Source organism: Argentina silus (genome assembly GCF_951799395.1).
Source record: "Argentina silus genome assembly, chromosome: 18".
NCBI lineage: Eukaryota > Metazoa > Chordata > Actinopteri > Argentiniformes > Argentinidae > Argentina > Argentina silus.
In genome coordinates, this window is record NC_139672.1 from 16,917,152 (window position 1) to 16,939,651 (window position 22,500).

A 22,500-nucleotide genomic window follows, 5' to 3' on the forward strand; every position below is an offset into this window, starting at 1 on the left:
GCTGTCTGAGTTTGTGTATCAGTCATTACTCAGACCAATGAATCACCGCCTAGAAAGACGGTAAACACTGAGTGAGTTTGAGTAAAGCCCTAGTTTTGAGGAGGGACTTATGTATTATCAGTAGTCGGGACCGTTGGTGGTGGATAGTAGGGACACATCATGGAAATAGAACAGGAGCGCCCCCTCTGGTCGCTGGCTCCACATGCGACGGGGAATCGATGACAACGGCGTTGATTAGTTTGGTCTGTTGGGCTAAACCAAATCTAGGAATGGGGGGACACATCGATTAGTAGCTTTCACATTGCTCTGTTTCCTAACGTATATTGATACAGTGACAAAAATCATTATATTATACTGTCACATATAAACATACAATATTAGACGTTTGATTTGCTGTGTAGAACGAATTACACTCTGATCCATATATCCTCATTTGTATGTGATGGTTCTTTCCAACAATGGTCGATACAGCATGGGAGGAAGAAGTCAGCGTGGATAAATAACATTGACAGTTTCTGACTTTAAATCCCCGTAAACGACACACTCCCAGTCTGAGTGTATGTTATAATTCACTACTAACACACAGAAGATCCAGCTGAATCATGGTAAGCACACCTTTCGCTGCAGTAACGTCGCTAGTTAGCCGCCTAGCGTTGACAGCCAGGTGAGCTAGCTATGCTAGCATGCTAACCAGTTGGTCTGGCTGCTCTGTTACTGTTTCTGCTTCAGACAAATGCCAGTTGATCACATTCCTCCTTTATACATTTTATACTTTAAGTAAAACTTAAAGTTTAAGTAAAACTTTAATGTTTCATCGTTCGTTTTTGTTTGTACCTGTGTTTACTAGGTGTAGATTGATCAATAATAAGGATGATCAAGTGTTGCACAACACATCTGGGCTTCATGTTTCTAATGCACGCCTCATTTGCAGACCCTGCTGTCTGATAGCTTCATATTCCTACGATCAATACTTCAATATTATGATGATAATGATGATCATTGTGTACAAAGTGTTCAACGTGAGAAGGAGCAGTTTCTTAACATTGGCCCTCCATCTCTCCAGCCTCCCAGAAAGAAGAAGTCGTTTATCGAGAAGAAGAATTCTGTGACCTTCCACCTGGTCCACAGAAGTCAGAGAGACCCCCTCGCTGCTGACGAGAAGGCCCCCCAGCATGTCCTCCTGCCGGCCCAAAGGGTAACATCATCATACATGTACCACAGTACTCACCTGTGTGTGTGTGTGTGTGTGTGTGTGTGTGTAAATGCTTTGATTTGTTGAAGAGATAAATTACCTGAGGACACAACAGTGTAATGTTTACACACTCATTGTTGGTTACTCAACATCAGTAACCAAACACACCTGTGTGTATAATTATAAAAACTAAATAATAATGCATATAATGTAACATATAATATATAATTGTATAGTGTTTTAAATACTCAGACACTAAATTCCATGGAGAGAGCAAGAATAGATGGATAAATAAAAAGTAAAACACATTTGACTCATCCGTGACCAAACACACACACATCCCATAATAACCCTCGACCCTGTAATAACCCTCGACCCTGTAATAACCCTCGACCCCGTAATAACCCTCGACCCTGTAATAACCCTTGACCCCACGCGTGTCCAGGTGGAGGTGGAGAAACGGCGTGATGAACAGAGGCAGTTCGGGGTGTTCTTCGACGACGACTACAACTACCTGCAGCACCTGAAGGAGGCGGAGAAACCCGGGGAGCTGGTGTCCTCCTCCAACCAATCACAGAGAGGCAGGCGACGACCTCTCGACCGCCAGGGTGGAGACGAAGAGGAGGATGAGGATGAGGATGAGGACCAGCCCACCCCTGTAAGTCTGGCAGGAAGTGGAGGTCTGGTTGTTGTTGTTGGATGTGGATGTGGAGGTGGTGTTGGATGATGATTGTTGTGAGAGTGTTTTGGTGCTGTATTTATCCGGATTTCTACCTCCTCCGATTAGCTAGGCACACATTTGATGGCCAGTATTGCTTATGGGGTCATTGTTTCTAACGTAAATATGACGTATTTGTTTTTGTGACTTCTTCCCTGAAGAAGCCGGCCCCTGTCAGCATCAACCTTCCCTCCTCGCTGTTCGCCTCCGAGTTTGAGGAGGAGGTTGGGATGCTGAACAAAGCTGCTCCCATCTACGGTAAGAGTCTATGTAGCAATCAATCAATCAATCAATCGATCGATCAATGAAATTGTCTGGTGTGTGGCGACTGGCCTTAACAGTTACCCAGCCTATCAGCATAGACAAGTACCATTATGCATTCCAACAGTCGAAAAAGAATATCAGTTTGGGTGGTTTGTGTTATGGCCATACCTTTATTGTAAGTATCAGAACACGCAGGTGGATAAAGAAAGGTTTCTAACCCTAGTGTGTCCCCTGACCCTAGTAGGGGGTGTTTCTAACCCTAGTGTGTCCCCTGACCCTAGTAGGGGGTGTTCCTAACCCTAGTGTGTCCCCTGACCCTAGTAGGGGGTGTTTCTAACCCTAGTGTGTCCCCTGACCCTAGTAGGGGGTGTTTCTAACCCTAGTGTGTCCCCTGACATTCTGCCTCTCCCAGGACCCAGACTGGACCTGGACCCAGACATCGTAGCAGCTCTGGACGAGGACTTTGACTTTGACGACCCCGACAACATGCTGGAAGATGACTTCATCGTCAAGGCCAATGATGTCACCGGAGCGGTTGCCATGAAGTAAGACTGACATCATCACTACTTTAGAATCACTTGTGCTTGTTTTTAGGTTTAGTCAGCACCTGGTCCTAAAGAGATGTTCTGGCTCTGACTGGTCCCTCTCTCTCTCTGTCTCTCTGTCTCTCTTTCTCTCTCTCTCTCTCTCTCTCTGTCTCTCTGTCTCTCTCTCTCTTTCTCTCTCTCTCTGTCTTTCTCTCTCTCTCTCTCCCTCCATATCCTTTCCTTCTCTCTCGCTCTCTCCCTGCCTCCCTTCCAGAGGCGGCGATGATGATGATGATGAAGAGTGGGAGGACACCGACGAAGGCGACAGCGACGAGGCAGACTTTGACTCGGAGGGCGGCGAGGACGGCAAGGGGCGGGAGTTCATGTTCACGGACGAGGAGACGAAGAGTCGCTTCACGGCGTACTCCATGACCTCCTCCGTCATGAAGAGGAACGAACAGCTGACCCTGCTGGACGACCGCTTCGAGAAGGTGAGGCGTCCACGCCGCTTTAAGTCGTTGACTGCCGAGGGGGAATGAAGTCGCCCAAATTGTCAACATTCTAGAGTGCCAAGGGTGACTTCATTCACCCAAAAAATGCTTAAGTTATGATGCTTCATTTTGTAGCCAATCAGAGTGTTGTTGCTAGGTAAATGCCGCATAAAACACTTGGCGCTCCAGAATTCTTTGGCAGTCAGTGAGTTAACCAATCGTGAAGCAGGGTTCACCCCAGGACTTTAGAGCAAAGCGGCGCTGGGTTGCGTTACCAAAACCGTGGGAGGTCAGAGAAAGAGACTCTGTCTTTTCTAAACGTCAGTTTCGTTTGCTGTGAAATGTTGACATAGTGGCAAGGTGGACTAGGTGGACTAGGTGGCACAGGCCACTCCTACATTCTTTGAGTTAGGGTTAGAACCCAGCAGGGAAACACCAGAACACTGTTTCAACCAATAGTGAAGAAGACGGAAGTAGAGGAATTAGAGATTTTCACAGGCTGATTTTCCAGACATTAAGCCTAATCCTGAACTAAAAGAACTTTCGGTGGGGACCCTCCATTGATAGTTGAAGACTGGGCTGAACCTGTGTCTGGGAAACCGGCCTTTCATGATTTAAAACGTATGGCGATAAATAACAGGAAGAAATTCCTCTCATACTAGAAAATGAATTCCCGCCAGGTGAATGTTACCATTGTTGTCAGATCAAACCTCTTAACTGTCATCCCTGCCTTGCCTCTGTAGTTCTTTGAGCAGTTTGACGATGATGAGATCGGGGCCCTGGACAACACCGAGCTGGAGGGATACATTGAACCAGACAGCGCTCGATTGGAGGAGGTCATTAAAGACTACTTCATACAGAAAGGGAAAGAGTGAGTACAACCTGTGTGTGTGTGTGTGTGTGTGTGCGCGTGCAGGTGTGTGTGTATTGTATAAAACAGTGGATGAACCATGAGACTGTGTGTGGGTGTTGGTGTGTGTGTAATAACAACAACACCAACACTGGTCACATCTGCCTTCCAGATACCTGCGACCGGACGACCTGGGTCCTAAAGAGCTGCTGGCCGTGAAGGAGGAAGAGGAGGACGATGAAGAGGAGCAGGAGATGGAGACCATCGTCATAGAGGGACCAGCGGAGAAGTGGGACTGTGAATCCATCATCAGTGAGTTGGTCTCATCACACTGTGACGCAGATGTATTTTATCAACTCACTAATACACATCAGATATAATATTAATATAATTATTATAATAAACTGCACCGTAGAGGCTGGTGAAGGTAGAAATCGGAGGATGGGCTCATTGCAATGCATGCAATGAAATGAGGAATGGTTTCAAACTTGTGTTTGATACAATTTCAAAAACGTGTGTGTTTGATACAATTTCTTCTTCCATTCCATGCTTTACAATGAGCCCATCCTCCGATTTCTACCTCCACAAGCCTCTACGGTGCATCTACATTATTTAGTTATTTCCACCTCCACCAGCCTCCCCTGATGTTGGCTCACTGGTGAAAACATACAAATCAGCTGACTGTCACATTACCGTAACACTCGGTTTCTTTCAAGTCTGGATGTGATATTCTATCTCCTGATCATCTCTGGTCCTCCACAGGTACATATTCAAACTTGTATAACCATCCGAAGATCATCAAAGACCCACCGAAGGTGAGAACAACGTTCTCGTCTGTTAAAAAAATAACTAAAATCTAAAAAACTGTGACTGCCGATGGCACTTGTTCTCATCGAAGGTTTTAGTTATGATGACTGATGTATAGTTGATTCACTTACAGTTCACTTACAATTCACTACAGTAGGACGTTGAAGGGAGAGGTGTGTGTGTGTGTGTGTGTGTGTGTGTGTGTGTGTGTGTGTGTGTGTGTGTGTGTGTGTGTGTGTGTGTGTGTGTGTGTGTGTGTGTGTGTGTGTGTGTGTGTGAGAGAATTAAATGTTTCACTGCACTGAGACGAGAGAGAGAGAGATCAATCAGTGAGTCTAAGCTCATCTCATCTCATCCCCTCTCAGACGAAGCCCATCAAGGTGTCTACGAGGACAGGCATCCCCCTGGACGTCCTCCCCGCCCGGGGCCTGACCGCCAAGCAAGCAGAGCGCATGGAACGCATCAACAACTCGGACCTCCCCTGCGTCGCCACCCAGCCCCGCCCCCGCGAGGAGACCACGGACGAGAGGAAGGCCAGGAAACAGGCCATCAAGGAGGAACGCAAGGTGGGTTTAAACACCAACTGCCAAAGCGTTCCGGAACACTCACCCCCTAGAGCGCCACGTGTTCCATGTGGTGTTTACCTAGCAACAACACTTGGCTACAAAATGAAGCATCATAATTCATGTGTTTTTGGTGAATAAAGTCACCCTTGGCAGTAAGTGAGTTAACCACAGGCCGGCAGAAACCCCTCTGGTGCCTTTGAATGCAGACCTGGGTTGATATAGTCCCGCAAATAAACACTTGAGGTGCCGCTGATCAAGCTTCCTCGATGCAGTGCAGAGCTGGTTGTGTTCCACTGGCAGGCTAAATCAAGTTTCTGAAAATATTTAAAATATTGCTCCTTATTATTATTGTTTCGACACATGAACAATGTCTCAGGGGAGGCTGGCGGAGGTAGAAATCAGAGGACGGGCTCAAACACGCAAAGAGCCTGTCCTCTGATTTCCATCGCCACCAGCCTCCCGTGGTGTGTGTTGTGTTGAGTGACTGACCCCTGACCTCTGACCCCGCGGTGTCCACAGGAGAGGAGGACAGAGAAGAAGGCCAACACGGTGGCCTTCAAACGGGAAAAGGCCCTGCAGGAGAAGCAGATGGTCGGCCTGAGGAACAACGTCCAGGGCCTCAAACTCTCCTAAAACCCCCTGGAGGGGGGAGGAAATGGGCCTAAAACTGTCCTAGTAGCTGCCCAAGATTACAAGGAACCATGTCTCAAACTATCCTCCTGTAACTGCCCTGAAGGGAGAGGAGGAGAAACCAGGTTTCAAAGTTGACCGGGAGGAAGAAGGGGGCAGAAGCTAAACGATCCCTGCCCCCGAGGAGGAAGGCCAACCAGAATCTGCTTTAACTGACTTTGTGGATCTTCTAGACTGGATTATGAACAGACAACCTTGCCCTCGGGAACACTCACTTCGGAGAAAGGACCCGCCCCCCGCCCCCTCCTGCATTGCCATGACTCACGAGCCCGTGTTAGAAACATGATTCCTCTCATCCTTCACCAGCTTACTACTCAAAGCACATTGGATGAGAAGACCTGGGCTCCTCCCCTTTAGATATTCTCCTCCAATGCTCTTTGAGAAGGAAGTGAGTGGAGGACACAAGGAATCGAGTTTCTACCAAGTGAGAAAGGGCCACGGGGCTCTACCCCATCCCCTACACAAGAGGATGCATCATTCTCACTCTCTACCATTCTTCTCTGAAGTCTTCACTTGTTTACGCCCACAAATGGAATTTAAAAAGTGATGATGAAAGTTCCCGGTGTATTTCCTTTATTAGTCAATCAATCAAATGTTTTGAAATCCCAGCTCGTGTCAGTGAGCTCTTTGTGAGACAGGAAAGGTGTGGCAATTCAGCATTTGTGTGTTACACTTTTTGAGACGTGCTCAGAATACAGTGTTTTTTGTAGATGAACAAGATTTTGAAGTGATCATGGTGTTCATATCTCTGCAATTCACACAGTGTGAGAAAATGACAAATCCAAATGTATTGTAAAACTCCTTTGAAATCTTTATTAAAATGCTTCATCTGTATTCGCTCTGTGTCGTGTTTGTTTGTGGGATTTGGCTTCCACATTTCACTTCCCAGAAATCCCCTTAGGGAAATGGTATCAAATGCACAGGAAACCATTTAGTCATGGGTTGTAAGGTCCAGAATAGGGTTTTATGCCGTTCCTGATTCTGTCCTCCGATTTCTACTTCAACTGGTGTCGACAAGACACAGTACATTACTCAAGGACTGTTTCAAACCTGATCAGAAACAGCTTGGTAAACGTAGCCAGGGAATACAGGACGTACCCCGTGTCAGACCTGGGTTGAGAAGTCTGAGGTAAACTTCTGGGACTGTTCTACTGGGTCCATTGTGCCAGGCAAACTCAGCCGAGCACAGATGAGTATTCTAAATTATTTAAATACTGTCGGAAGCTAAGTTTTACTGTCGGAAGCTAACAGTAGTGCCGGTGTATATATTTGAAGAGTTTCATAGTTAAAATGCTGTATCCACCATTTAAAAAAAAACGTTACGTTCTTTTATACAATGATTGCCAGGTCATGACATCAAAACCCTTCATGACACATTTCAAACAACAGGAGCTTTGCTGCGTCCGTTGCTTACATACACAAATCAACATTCTTGACTTAATTAATCTTGATTATTTTGTTTAGTTACGGTAAGTGTAACATCACGCCATCAGAATAGTCAACGATGACCCCACCAGTGCCCCCCTCAAGACACTCACACATGCACTGTCATCTTAACACATATGCACACACATAGTCATCCATCTGCTATTTATATTGCTTACTTATATGCTTACCGGTTATACTGTTCATATTGTTTATACTGTCCATACTGTATATTTTTTAGTACTTCTATTTTTATTTTATTGTATTTTAAAACTTATTGTATTGTTGCACTACTCTGTGGCACTGTCACTTTTGCATTTCACTGTATACTTGTATGCACGTGACAAATAAAGAATCTTGAATCTTGAATCTTGAATCTTGAACATGACCAAAAATGTAGGAAATGGATATACTTGTATAGTGTTTTGAAGCTTAATTTATCTGTCAACTGTCATGACTCATCGCGATACAATCTCACATACTAATGTCAACAAAAAATGATTCCAGTTCGGTGACATGAACAGGTCATTGTTGCAGTGGCTCTGTTCTGACGTCTCCAGCAGCGGCGTACTAGGACACTCATACAGTACCACAGTGTTGTGTGTTGTATACGGGTAATCACCATAAAGACCATGCTACAAGGCACACCTTTGGCTATAATGTAGCTTCAAAAAAAAAAAAAGTGAAGAGTCTCTGTCTCTGTGTCTGTGTCTGTCTCTCTCTCTCTCTCTCTCTCTCAGACAGGACCATAGCAGCTCACTACATCCCCTAAGCCCATGTCCACCTCTATGTGTCTTCGGCTGTAGTGACAGTGAATTATCATATCCTCCTCCTCCTCCTCCTCCTCCTCCTCCATCACACCCTCCAAAGTCTCTGAGTCTGACTCCATGGAACTCTGCTGTGCCGTCAACTCCACCAGACCAGGACCAATGGGGGGACGAGGGGACACCTCAGAGCCCATGTGATTGGTTTGAGTGTGACTTGGTCCCTCCTCTTTCTCCTCCTCCTCCAATGAGATCTCCAGCAGGCTGTTATCCATGGTGGTTTGGGTCGCAAGTTCTATGGCGGTGATCTGCGACACTTTCTCAAAAGACAGGTAAAGCACCTTCCTGTCACTGGGGTTGGACAGCATGGACGCCTGTATCACAGATCAGAGACACATCTGTTTAAATGTTTTTTCCCCTCAAATCTGAATTAAAACATCATGACAAATCAAATGGTCACAACTAAATTCTGAACCTAAAACACCAAAACCAAAAGGCTGAATGTATTTTATACAGAAAGGACACTGATTAAGCACAAGCCACGCATTTGACTGAATATACAGTATGGGTCAAACTAGAGATTTAACTAAACACCGGACCTGGGGGCACCAGGCTGCAGCCCCCGCTCTGTGGAACGCTCTCCCAAACCACATCAAAGATTCCAGCACGTTCTCCTCCTTCAAACGATCCCTCAAAACCCATCTTTTTAAACTTGCTTTTAATCTTTAACTATTTTGTTTTGTTGTCGTTACTGACTGTGCTTTTGTTTTACTTTTTATTTATCCATTCTTGTTCCCTCCGTGGAATGTACTGTAGTGTCTTTAGTACTGAGAAAAGCGCTATACAAAATAAATGCATTATTATTATTATTAACAACAACTTACCAGAGCCTTTGGCAGAGTGGAAGGAGTCCTCGTCGTAGCCTTGGCACAGCAGATCATCGCTATGATGATAACCACAACAAAGGCTACCATCACCAGCACGGCTACGATGATCAGGGGAATAGGCGTTTCTGCAAGAGATCAAATCTTAGATCAGTCACGAAGGGACTTTACACACACAGACACGGCCGATCTGAACCGTACTGGACTGGCTCTGTTGGCACTCTTACAGCAACTCTGGTGGACGCATAACCAGGCCGGCTCAGTACAGCTCGGCTGAGTTCAGCCCTGATCTGTGAATCAGGGTTTAGTAGCTAGTCGGGGAAGCTGCCTTAAAAGGTTAAAGTATACACACATCTTTTTTTTTTTTTTTTTTTTTTTTTTTTTTTTAAAGAAGCTGGAAATGTCGTAGAATTTAAGTAATAATACTTTGAAATAAATTACCGTTAACCAGAGCTGTTGATTCATTCAAAGACTTTATTCATGCAGAATATGTAGCCGTTCAGGTTTGCAAAGTTGAGAATTACATTTCGTCATCAAGGTGTGCACCGCCAATTCGTCTGGTCAGGCCTTGCTGACGCCCAGGCTGTTTTCAAAAGCCTTTTGTCCTGGCTGTTTACAACTTTGCTTATTACTTAATTACCCTATATTTTAATTATTCTATCCTGTTTCTGCAGCTTTGATCCTTTGTTTTCTTCACCTCTAGCCAACCCCTCAATCTGACCTCACCCCTCTTGACTGCATTCTCCAAATGTTCTAGGACCATCTGTTTTCCTGTGATCTCTTCCCTAGGTGTGGGATTACAAACCCTTATATTGTCTTTAAATTTACCACAGAAACACAGAGGATATGACAGCTTCAGTACGTACCCGTACCCGTTTCACGGACACAGGTGGTTTGTGTTCTGTTGAAGGGTATCCTCACAGCCCGTTTATCTTTTGCGTTCACTCCATTGTCGATGATATCTCCTGTGAGATACAGACAGTACTGCTGCCTCTCCTCCAGAACCAGGAACTCACGCTGACACACCCTCTCCTCCATCTTACACGTGTACTCCTCGGGTTCAGTTTTCTGAGGAGAGAGAACAGGTGAAGGTCTAGAAGATGTAATTAATACAGGTGAACAGGTGAAGGTGTAATTAATACAGGTGAACAGGTGAAGGTCTAGAAGATGTAATTAATACAAACCAGTGAGTGGAAATCAATTGACTCACGAACATATTTAACACGCAACATAGAAACAAGAAACATGTTTACCATAAAAAATGTTTAAAAAAATTGGCTTTGAATGTTAAATATGTCCATGGTAAATATGTTAGTGACTTAAATAAATTCCACTCACATTACAGTATTCATTCATCTCAAAATACATTTATACAAAACACATTTTTAAAAAGTTAACTTATAGACTTCTAACAGTCAGAATGTGAGCTATGAGCAGAGAAATACTTTATTTAACATTCATACTGTAGGTTCATTTTCGTCGTGCTTACTTTCTCAACATGTACTTGATAAGAGAATTCGTCGTGCTCCCGTTTTGAATCGCTGAGCTGTTTGTAGCGGTGGAAGGGGTTGAGGAAGCTGACCGTGACCATCTTGTCTTTGACAGACAGGTCGACGGCAGGGAAATCCAGCTGGCCTGCAGAGAGTGATAAACCTCGGTACGGAACTAATATAGTAATCAATAACAGGTTCCCTACATTAATAAATATAATAATAATTAAGTTGAGTTTATTAATTCGGCACAAATAAAAACAAAAGCATCCAACATTTTCTATTCTTACAAAAAAACAAAACATTATGTGCAGGGAGGGCATGAAGAAACTACTTTGGCGTCAACGGAAATGTTCTTGATAGCTGCAGTTGTTTTTAATTGTCAAATCTATTTTTTTAACACTTGTCTTTGTGTATTTGTATCACTGTATGTACACACTGTACCCTACCTGCTGTACCCTACATGCTTTGCCGTCTTGCCACATTGCCCTTGCAAAAGAGGTTTCTAAACCTCAGTGGGTCTTACCTGGTTAAATAAAAACATTGTCCTCTCTGAAACACTACTTACAGATGACCTCTGCCATTTTGTTCCTGTTAAATGTGATCGATGGGGAGCGAGAAGGTTCAGACTCCTCCGTTCCATTCACAGCTGTGATCTGTAGATAGTAGACCTCCTCCGGCGACCACCTGTCTCTCCAGATCACAGGCGTGAGGTCATAGGAAGGCTGTGTGGTCTCAGCCTTGTGGGGGCTAGAAACAATCAAAAACAAACATTCACAACATTGACCGTCCGTGCCAAGTTTAACAGAAACTTCAAGAGAAACTTTACAGACAGTACTCATTGTAATGGAGTCTAGTATGCGTCACAGTGCTCAGTAGCAGCAAAGCCAACCTGCTTGCACTGTAGAAGATCTCCACTCTGAAGCCCGGCTGTGGGAGGAGACCCCTGTAGCTCCAGTGGACAGAGGTCTCAAAGTTCTGACAGCTCAGTGTGATGTTTTCTGGAGGGGGAACTGTCCATGAAGAAGAAGAAGAAGAAGAAGTAGTTGTAGTTTTAAGAAGGCAACCGAGGTAGCACTTCACTGCACAGATATACATTTACATTTACATTTTTGGCATTTAGCAGATGCCTTTATCCAAGGCGACTTACAACAAATACATTTGTTTAAGTAAGTGAATCATCTATCCATCAGTCATCATAAGAAGAAGTAATCTATGCTAGGACCAGGGGCTATTGGCAGTCACAATGCTAGAAGAAGGAAGAATTACTGGAAGAAGACTGTCTTTCAACGGTGTGATACATTTTGATGGGATATCTATTCTCTCTCTCTCTCTCTCTTTCTCTCTCTCCCTCCATCTCTCTCCCCTCATCTCTCCCTCTCTCTCCCTCTCTTTCTCTCTCTTTCTCTCTCTCTCTCCATCTCTCTCCCCCCATCTCTCTCTCTCTCTCCATCTCTCTCCCCCCATCTCTCTCTCTCTCTCCCTCCATCTCTCTCCCCCCATCTCTCTCTCTCTCCCTCCATCTCTCTCCCTCATCTCTCTCTCCCTCTCTCTCTCTCTCTCTCTCCACAGAGACAACATAGAGGACATGAAGATGCAGCTGGTGTTGTCTGTGTGGTTGGCAGCAGCAGCCCTGGTGCCCAGTCTCGGTCTGACGGAGGGGAGGCGGGTCTCTGAGTGTGAACTGATGGGGAAACTACAGGAGGCTCTGCATGGACAGACTGGCACACCTGGGAGGACCACGGCCACGGAGGATAGAGCACTGACCTTAGGTGCGTTACACACACACACACACACACACACACACACACACTCACACGCACACTCACACACACGCACACACATGCACACACGCACACATGCAGACACACACACACACACAGGCACGCACGCACACACGCAAACACACAGACAGACACACACACACACACACACACACACACACACACCATGTGCAATAAAACAATAGTTCAGATGTTTTTTGCTTGTTCCGATCTCTCTTTCTATCTCTTTTCCTCTGCCCCCCCTCATCCCTTGCTTTCTCGCTCCCTCTGTCTCTACATCCCTTCCTCTGTTCCACTCGGACTCCCAGACATGCTCGGTGTGGTTGTGTGCAGTGTAGGGAACAAACAAATAAAGAGGCATAAATGATTGTTCTGGTTCTGTTCTGAGTGTCACAGCCGATGCTGTGGGGATTCCTTCAAGCCGTCCCTGGTCAACACAGTAAAACATGGACTCCAACGGTTCTCATCATCTGGAGGTGATCTGTGCTGAGTTACGTGGCAGGTTGCCACAACAGGTACATTACAATGGTCAGTTAGTCTGACCTTGGAGTATTTCTCAACACTAAGGAGGAAAAAGACTTCCAAGGTTACACAAAGAAATAGGAAAAGAAGGTAATTAACAATCTTAATTAACAAGGTAATTAACAATCTCAGCATGCACAGTATGTAATGTCCCGTCCTGTGCATTAGTGTTGTTTGTTGTTTCTTTGTTTTTGTTGTTCATTTCTTTCCTGTTTTACTCACGTTTTGGTTTCTGTCACGTCGTTGTCTGCCCTTGTGTGTTTTCCCGCTTGTGTGATTGTCTACCCCGCCCCGACTGATTTCATCTGTTCCTTCCCATCATTCCCTGTGTATGTAGTCTGTGTATATAGTCTGTGTATATAGTCTGTGTATGTAGTCTGTGTATATAGTCTGTGTATATAGTCTGTGTATGTAGTCTGTGTATATAGTCTGTGTATATAGTCTGTGTATGTAGTCTGTGTATGTAGTCTGTGTATATAGTCTGTGTATGTAGTCTGTGTATATAGTCTGTGTATATAGTCTGTGTATATAGTCTGTGTATGTAGTCTGTGTATATAGTCTGTGTATGTAGTCTGTGTATGTAGTCTGTGTATGTAGTCTGTGTATGTAGTCTGTGTATGTAGTCTGTGTGTTCCTCTGTCTCATTGCCAGTTCGTTTATTGTGCCTCTGTGTCAATACATTCCAGCAATTTCCTTCGTGTCTAGTTTTCATGGTTTTGATCTTTGAGTGTTTTTTTGACTTCACCTTTTTGCCTCTCCCTGTTGGACTATCTGCCTTGATCTTGGTTTTGACTACCTGTGTACCGTACTCTGTTTTGCAGACCCCTTTCTGGATATACACTACCTATTGACTGCCCACCTGTGTACCGAACCCTTTTGCTAGTAAAACTACTCTTTTGGATCAAGCCTGTGTCCTGAGTTGTGCGATTGAGTCCTCTGCTTTACTACTCATTATTATATATACAGTACTGTAGGACACTGGTTATACTATATTGAGGTAAAATTGCACTGCGGTTGAACGAGTGGTTTATAAGGCGAGAGCAAAATAAGGTGAGGTTACAGTATTAGCTGCACACACACCCGTATGAAAGGTGCACCGTGACCTATTTTTTAAATAAAGACCTAGTTTTTATGTTATTTGTCAAATAGAAAGACAAGGTTGTAGGCAGTTAAAAAACAACACAACAACACGGTGAGCAGAGTAGGCAGAGGAAACGTCCCACGTTGGCACGGCAACAGAGGCACAGGCTGAAGAACAGGAAACGTAACACAATGTTGCTCTTCTGCACCTGTACAGGGTTGGTGAATAACTTGTTGGATGTAAACAGACCTCTCTAATTGTCTACTCAGGTTTCATTCCTTGACAACAGCCACGTAAAGCCTTTAATTATCTTGAGCTGTGAAGCAGCTAATGCTCCAACCTCATGAATGTGGTGCAGTTATTCACTCTTCCAGATCCAACTGCTGTAAATGCTGTTATTGTTGTATTGTCTATGGTCTGTATTGTTCATTTCTGCTGTGCCCTTTGCCTTCTCCACGGCCAACCAGCTCCCTTGGTGGGACAACCCTGGTGAATGCTCTTTAAATGCAACCTCCCCTCCTCCCTTCCTTGAAGAAATCACTGATCTGAACATGACTGAACTGGTGGAAGTGATGCAGTGGGAAGCTTGCTTTGACCAGTCTAATCACTTTAGATCCTCAAGGAAAGGAGGAGGAAGGATGCATTTTGAAAGTATTGGAACAGGGCCCCTGTGTGTATATATATACTACAGTAGGGGAAGCTTCACACCCATCACTCTGCTCCTGGTCTGTACAGCATCAACCCAGAACCTGTAGCCTAGTTGACACCAGTCTACCTACAGTACACCTGGTAGATCCACGGCTGGTAAGAACTTTTTTGCACCACATTCCCAATTCCAAATCAGTTTAAATCACCAACTGCCAAAGAGTTCTGGAACACTCACCACCCAGAGTGCCAAGTGTTCTATGTGGTGTTTACCTAGCAACAATACTCTGATTGGCTACAAAATGGAGCATCATAATTTATGCATTTTTGGTGAATAAATTCCCCCTTGGCAGTAAATGAGTTAACAGTGTTGTTTACTTATTTTTCATGTTGTAAAGCATTTTCTGACAACATTTACATTTTACATTTACATTTACATTCATGGCATTTAGCAGATGTCTTTATCCAAGGCGACTTACAACAAATACATTTGTTTAAGTAAGTGAATCATCTATCCATCAGTCATCATAAGAAGAAGTAATCTATGCTAGGACCAGGGGCTATTGGCAGTCACAATGCTAGAAGAAGGAAGAATTACTGGAAGAAGACTGTCTTTCAACGGTGTGATACATTTTGATGGGATATCTATTCTCTCTCACTCCATCTCTCTCTCTCTCTTACTCCATCTCATCAACCAGTAATCAATGCTCGGACCAGGGGCCATCAGCAGTCACAATGCTTTTTTTTTTTTTTTTTTAAACAGGAGAGAAACTTGTACAGGGGGTAGTGGGGGTGAAGAGGTCTTTAGGAGGGACCGTTAAGATGTAGCCTGAAGAGATGGGTCTTCAATCTGCAGCGGAGGATTGGATTTATTAGGAAACTACATTATAGAATGTATTTACATACATGTACATGGCATTGCACCAGATTTAGATTCTGTAGTCCCTGGTATGGAATGGTAGTTACTGTACACAATGATAACTTGTGCATTGTTAGTTTGTCTCTCTGGGATCTATTGTAACCACAAACACAAGGCAGGATTGGGGACCAGGTAGTTAGTTAGCCATTGGTAGTTAGTTAGCCATTGGTAGTTAGTTAGCCATTGGAAATGTTGGGTTGAATTATCAGCATCCCATTGTTGGATTCAATTAAGAATGAAGCAGTCATCTGTGTGAGGTCCCAGTTACCAATTATTAATTATTATAACTAAAGTACCAGATAGTGCCCAATGTTACCACATCATCACCTAGTAAATACCAGGTATATAGTGGTGGTGGTTTGATTTGACTTAGAAGTCGTGTCTTCAAAGTAATTCAAGAGATCTAAACGTTTAAGTCATCACTATACAACCCTCCCTTTCCCCTGTGCCCTCCCACAGGAAGAGCCATATAAGGTCTCACTCTGGGGTTGTCTTCAACAGCAAGTAAAAACACAGACCTGTACGGGTACAGCAGGTACACACACACACACACACACACACACACCTGGAGGATTGAAATTATTTGTAAGACCCAACACAAAAGATGAGTTCAGGGCAACGACAAGATCCAAGTGTGATTAAGCAACACATAATAATAATAATAATAATAATAATAATAATAATAATAATAGCCATTTAGCTGACGCTTTTATCCAAAGCGACTTACATTGCAGTGAGTGCATACATTTCTCAGTATATATGGGCCCAGCGGGAATCGAACCCACAACCTTAGTGTTGTTCAGGCCATGCTTTATCAACTGAGGCACAGAGGACCACAGAGAGCTACCTGTTACATCCACCACCTTGGGCATTTCCTCTCTTCACTTCATGTCCCTACGCCAGGATCAAAGCTCGGTCAAGCCGACCAACCAGTTTTAATCTCAGGCACACAGCTTCCTTGATCAGATGTATCAGATACTGGGGTCGTGTCTGCTTGTGTCAACATAGTAGGGTGTGACTCCATTTTGACTCCACAGTACAACTGTTAGCATGGCATCAGACTAGGTGTTACATTGTTGCCACTCAGAGATCCTTTGTTTGGAATTCTCACAGAACTCTCTATGACACATAATGGAACACAGTTTCAACAACAATGGTTGGATGAGAGCAGAGAAGCGATGGCCCCGCCCAAACTGTCATTGTTCAGTGGGATGCATGTGACGACTGCACTCTGATGTCACCTCATTGAAGTGGGGGGTTATGGTTAAAATGGTTAAGGCTTGGGTCAGGTAAGGTTATGGTTAAAATGGTTAAGGCTTGGGTCAGGTAAGGTTAAAATGGTTAAGGCTAGGGTAAGGTTATGGTTAAGGCTTGGGTCAGGTTATGGTTAAAATGGTTAAGGCTTGGGTCAGGTTATGGTTAAAATGGTTAAGGCTTGGGTCAGGTTATGGTTAAAATGGTTAAGGCTTGGGTCAGGTAAGGTTATGGTTAAAATGGTTAAGGCTTGGGTCAGGTAAGGTTAAAATGGTTAAGGCTAGGGTAAGGTTATGGTTAAGGCTTGGGTCAGGTAAGGTTAAAATGGTTAAGGCTAGGGTAAGGTTATGGTTAAGGCTTGGGTCAGGTTATGGTTAAAATGGTTAAGGCTTGGGTCAGGTTATGGTTAAAATGGTTAAGGCTTGGGTCAGGTTATGGTTAAAATGGTTAAGGCTTGGGTCAGGTAAGGTTATGGTTAAAATGGTTAAGGCTTGGGTCAGGTTATGGTTAAAATGGTTAAGGCTTGGGTCAGGTTATGGTTAAAATGGTTAAGGCTTGGGTCAGGTTATGGTTAAAATGGTTAAGGCTTGGGTCAGGTAAGGTTATGGTTAAAATGGTTAAGGCTTGGGTCAGGTTATGGTTAAAATGGTTAAGGCTTGGGTCAGGTTATGGTTAAAATGGTTAAGGCTTGGGTCAGGTTATGGTTAAAATGGTTAAGGCTTGGGTCAGGTAAGGTTAAAATGGTTAAGGCTTGGGTCAGGTAAGGTTAAAATGGTTAAGGCTTGGGTCAGGTAAGGTTAAAATGGTTAAGGCTTGGGTCAGGTAAGGTTAAAATGGTTAAGGCTAGGGTAAGGTTATGGTTAAGGCTTGGGTCAGGTTATGGTTAAAATGGTTAAGGCTTGGGTCAGGTAAGGTTATGGTTAAAATGGTTAAGGCTTGGGTCAGGTATGGTTATGGTTAAGTTAAGGGTTAGGGTAAGGGTTATGGATAGGGTTAGGTTTAAGGGTTTAGGGTAGGTGTCTGTATTGCCTGCTCAGGGCAAAAGTCCCGAGATTTCCTTCGGGCTTGTTAACATCTGAGATAAGGTTATCAAAGAAAGGCTGGACTGAATTCCGTACAGCGTTTAATCATTTACTGGCAGCTCTTTCCTCCACCCGAGACTCATCAAATCAAACACAACTTCATTTATAGAGCACATTTAAGCCCCTTCACATGTTGTTTACAAATTCACCAAATACAATGTGCTTTACAGGAACAAATAATTCACTGCATCACACATCCATCACAGAAGTCAGTGTAAGACTGTTTGAATGGAGCAGGAGCAGCACAGAGCAGGAAGGGGGGCAGGGAAATACCTTTAGTTCGTTTTTCCTCAGGGCTGTTACTATACCACACATCTACCACACATCTACCACACCGGTAGATGACAGGTGAGGTACAAAGTTCAAGTTAGATACACTTTTCATTCAATTCAAACGTTCCATAGAAAATATGGCCAGTATGATGATTTAAAACGTTTAGGGAACAAATCCAATTTAACACATTACATCAAACCACAATTACCTAATATATACTGTAATTGATAAGAGGACAATCAACATTAAAAATAGATCCGTTTATATTGACTGTTATACGTTATCAATAAGTTTGTCCAAAGCATTTAATTCATGGTGTTAGTGTTTATTTTCCGACTTACCTAGTGTGGAAATCTCTGCAACCACCAACACCATTAAGACTGGCAGTGTTTGGCAAAGTGTCAACATCATGGCGTTGAATTAGTAAATTTAGAACAATCCCGGGAACAAATAAGACACCGATAGACTTAACTTGCTCTTTCGAGGAAAAAAACAATATCCTACAATTTGCGACTAAACTAAAATCACTGTACTACTAACTCATTGTGAAACTAGCGAGGCGACAGATCAGCGCAGCCTCGGCTCCTGTCAGCTCCAATTCCGGTTGACTAAGAGGTTTCCTGGTAACTTCTACCAAGTGACCGCTCGGATGACTCGTTTCGACTTGTTTCCGCATTTCATGTTTATAAAGAGATCTAAGCAGCGGGGCAAGTCTTTAGAATTATTCGCTTTATAAATAACTTCTCTCTAAAATATCAGTTTATCGTGTTCCACCTCGCAGCCCGGAGCGACCACGCTTCTCCCTTAGTGGGACGACAAGGATTCGGGACTTGACACCTTGACCTTTGCTTGAGAAGACCCGCAGGTAAAACGGATTCTACCTGCCAGGTCGTATATACATGGTCACTGCCTCCGCCTGCTGGTCGTTTCAGGTACAGCACATCTCTCGCAACTCAAATGTTGTACAGCGAGAGACTGAGGCAAGAGGCATCAGCTGCGCCAGTGATAATGACACACCTGAACCAATTTATCCATCAACACAACAACAGCAAGAAGCAACAGTCAGTATGTACTTTGAGCTGTGGAAAGAGTTTCCTCTCTCATTTAATCTGAAAAGATTTAGCATTTTGCTCAGGTCTGCCCTCAACTAGCTATTCATCCTCTGTGGAGAGAGTAAACCCCTCCACAACTATAGCCGAACTCAGAGAATTAGAATTACGAGTTCAAATTACAGGCTACAATACATGCCCTCACTTTGGCCAGAATTCAAATCCCAACTGTTTTGTTTTTCCCTTAGTGCAGAAGGGATTTATCATTTCAAAAACCGGTCAGTGAGATTATATTCCTGTGGCTGATCTTTGCTCTCCTGGGATTTGTAAATCTCTGTATTTGTTACGTAACGGTCAGTTTAAACCATATCTGTAGTCAACCGGCCGAAATCACTGCCTCTGATGAAATTGGGGATTTTTTTTTTAGTGTATGAAAGTAAGTTTTTAATATTTTGAAATGACGGAAGTCGGTTTTTTTTAGGGTATGAAAGTAAGTTTTTAATATTTTGAAATGACGGAAGTGTTTTGAGGTCAGTTCACAATGTGTGTGATTCACAACACCAAGTTATACTGTCGTTTGTTGACTATGGTGACAAAGCGTATTTGTCACGTTTATGACGCAGCATTGACACGACTGTGGACAGAACGCTAAACCCCTTATGAGATTACAGATGCTGTCTTTTATTGGGACAGATGGAGAGAGGGAAGGAGACATATCAATGAAATAAAAGTAAAACTAAATCACCAAATCGAATCAGTTGAATTTAGTTTGCAACGCAGGTCAATTCCTTCAATGAGACCTAAACTTACCAATTGATGAAACATTCACAGTTCCGATGTTTTTTTTTATGTCTTCTGTCTTTGACGTCTGTTTTTACTCTGCTGTCATGGTTCCAATCTTTCAGTGACAAAGCTGTTTTCACTATACTAAATTGCTGCCTGCAGTAAATACTAGGCCAATGGAGGCTGGTGGAGGTAGAAATCGGAGGACGGGCTCATTGCATGGAATGGAGTGAGGAATGGTATTAAACACACACTTGTTACAATTCCTTATTCCATTCCATGCATTACAATGAGCCCGTCCTCCGAGTTCTACCTCCACCAGCCTCCCCTGCTCTAAGCCTAGGATGTTGGACTAGTTGGATTAATTCATCTATGGGAAAATAGGTCAAGGACATTCTAAGGTCCAGCGGTTGTTATTCTAAATAGAAACATCAAATCAAATCCGCAATGCGGATTCCCACACCAAGGTTAACATGTTTCCCATGAATACTTTGAATTTTGACTTCACTCTATTAGACTGAAACGGAAAAAAAACCCTAAAAAAGCTGGTCCTCTGATCACATCTCCAGCATCACTTATTGCAATGCATGGGATGGAATGAGGAGTGGTACCAAACACATACCAAACACGGTGTGTTCCATTCCATGCATTACAATGAGCCCGTCCTCCTATTTCTACCTCCACCAGCCTCCCCTGATCCACAGGTCGTTTTCCAGTACCAACACTAGCAGACCTTTCAGAATGAGACGTTGTTGCGCTGGCCGTGCGTCAGAAACAGAACTCTAGTGTTGATGACAGAATCAACCATAAGGGAAACACATACATTTCCAGTGGTTTATGAAAGAGGTGCCCAGTCAGTCCATGGAATAGATGCTATCCTGCCGAATCAACCTCTAGAACATTCCCTGAACATTCCAGAACATTCTAGAACATACCTGAACATTCCAGAATGTTCCAGAACATTCTAGAACCTCTAGGATAATAATGCTGGTGTTAACCAGGCCAGCGGGATTGTGCCAGGGTTCAATATGTCTGTCTCACACCTCTGGGTTTGTCCCTCGCCTCGGGGGTCTCCTCCTCTCCTGTCATTACTGCTACCCACTCGCTGTTAGCTACCCGCTGTGCCTGTCCTGGCCTGAACTGTGTGTGTGTGTGTGTGTGTGTGTGTGTGTGTGTGTGTGTCTGTGTGTGTGTGTGTGTGTGTATGTATGCGTGTGTGCGTGTGTGTCTGTGCGTGTGTCTGTATGTCTGTGTATGTGTGTGTGTGTGTGTGTGTGTGTGTGTGTGTGTGTGTGTGTGTGTGTGTGTGTGTGTGTGTGTGTGTGTGATCGGCCCACTCTGGCGGCCACGTGAGGCAGAGCATAATTACTGCCAGCGACCGCCCGCCCCTCAAATCCCTCAGGGACAAATCCCAATCTCTCCCCCTGCGTGAGACTCCCCACCGGGTCGGTTCCAGACAGCTGCTGGACCTGACAGCTGGATCACGGACATCGTGGCCCAATCTGGACAGCAGTGGACACACACACACACACACACACACACACACACACACACACACACACACACACTAATACACACAGACACAGGGTCGAAGTAGAAAATATCTGAACAGTAGGGGCCATTTTTAATTAAAGAAAGGGATCTGATTATGTCTGATTTTGTTACAGGGCTTTAGAGCAGGCAGATAAAGCTGAAGGGGAGATGGGACTTAAAAACAACAGCTTTCAGGCAAATCAAAACATCCCTGTCAACTCATACAGGGCACAGACAGACAGGAGAAGGGAATGGTCATGGGGGCAGAGTGATTGATGGACCCAAGTACTTGGAACAACCTTAAAAACTAATGAGATTATCTTCTGTCACTTGGTCAGTTTAAGACCTTGATAAGGGATCTGTCACCCGAGGAATGTACACGTTTTGTTGATTTATATTGTGTAAATTGACTGATATTGTATTGATATGTAATTATGTTTGTAATTCTGAATGTACATCTATGATCTGTTTCATGTTTGTAAGCAGGGCTCCTTTGAAAAAGAGACATTGGTCTCAGTAAGACCTCCTCTGCCTAAGAAAAGCCTAACCATAACCCTAACCCAAAAAAAACAAAAGTAAAAAAAAATCTATATTTAACCATATCCTAAAAGCAGCAATCAAAGTTTAGGAGGAAGGGCTCAGTGGCGTAGCACACTAAGGTGCATACCGTATCATCGCAAGGTCCCTGGTTCGATTCCGGCTGTTGACATATCCTGAATGTCATCCCTCCTCTCTCTCACCCATCCTTCCTGTCAACCTCTACTGTCTCTATCCCAATAAAGCAGAAATGCCCTAAAAACATATATATATATGTCCTCCGATTTCTACCTCCCCCAGCCTCCCATGTGACACATCTAGACAGCTTACCAACCTCATTTCTGTGCCACATGCGGATGTTGGAGTAAAA

At 43.9% G+C, this 22,500-nt stretch overlaps 2 protein-coding genes across 4 annotated transcripts; one reads left to right on the forward strand and one right to left on the reverse strand.

Moving 5' to 3' along the window:
• Positions 1 to 467: 467 nt before the first annotated feature.
• On the forward strand, positions 468 to 6,939 carry ltv1 (LTV1 ribosome biogenesis factor). Its single transcript, XM_083689547.1, has 11 exons — positions 468 to 605; positions 1,064 to 1,195; positions 1,638 to 1,850; positions 2,072 to 2,168; positions 2,587 to 2,719; positions 2,976 to 3,192; positions 3,936 to 4,063; positions 4,215 to 4,354; positions 4,805 to 4,857; positions 5,215 to 5,415; positions 5,935 to 6,939. The coding sequence occupies exons 1-11, from the start codon at positions 603 to 605 to the stop codon at positions 6,046 to 6,048; spliced, it is 1,431 nt and encodes a 476-aa protein (XP_083545673.1). The 5' UTR covers positions 468 to 602; the 3' UTR covers positions 6,049 to 6,939.
• A 1,253-nt stretch (positions 6,940 to 8,192) lies between these two features.
• Positions 8,193 to 19,001, reverse strand: ifngr1 (interferon gamma receptor 1). Of its 3 annotated transcripts, XM_083689550.1 has the most exons (7): positions 18,570 to 19,001; positions 11,561 to 11,681; positions 11,237 to 11,418; positions 10,668 to 10,813; positions 10,045 to 10,246; positions 9,179 to 9,306; positions 8,193 to 8,668 (listed from the first exon to the last, which is right to left on the reverse strand). In XM_083689550.1, the coding sequence occupies exons 1-7, from the start codon at positions 18,637 to 18,639 to the stop codon at positions 8,267 to 8,269; spliced, it is 1,251 nt and encodes a 416-aa protein (XP_083545676.1). In that variant the 5' UTR covers positions 18,640 to 19,001; the 3' UTR covers positions 8,193 to 8,266. The 3 variants fall into 3 exon arrangements, with proteins under 3 accessions (XP_083545676.1, XP_083545675.1, XP_083545674.1); XM_083689549.1 differs by lacking the exon at positions 18,570 to 19,001 and having other exon boundaries at positions 10,051 to 10,246; positions 11,561 to 12,102; XM_083689548.1 differs by lacking the exon at positions 18,570 to 19,001 and having other exon boundaries at positions 11,561 to 12,094.
• Positions 19,002 to 22,500: the final 3,499 nt, after the last annotated feature.

Coding starts and splice junctions, on each gene's coding strand:
- ifngr1 (XM_083689548.1), bottom strand. CDS start 11,766: ATGTATATCTGTGCAGTGAAGTGCTACCTCGGTTGCCTTCTTAAAACT. Junction 11,419..11,560: donor ATCTTCTACAGTGCAAGCAG/GTTGGCTTTGCT, acceptor GATTGTTTCTAG/CCCCCACAAGGCTGAGACCA. Junction 9,307..10,044: donor TGTCCGTGAAACGGGTACGG/GTACGTACTGAA, acceptor GATCTCTTGCAG/AAACGCCTATTCCCCTGATC.
- ltv1 (XM_083689547.1), top strand. Junction 1,196..1,637: donor TCCTCCTGCCGGCCCAAAGG/GTAACATCATCA, acceptor ACGCGTGTCCAG/GTGGAGGTGGAGAAACGGCG. Junction 4,064..4,214: donor TTCATACAGAAAGGGAAAGA/GTGAGTACAACC, acceptor TCTGCCTTCCAG/ATACCTGCGACCGGACGACC.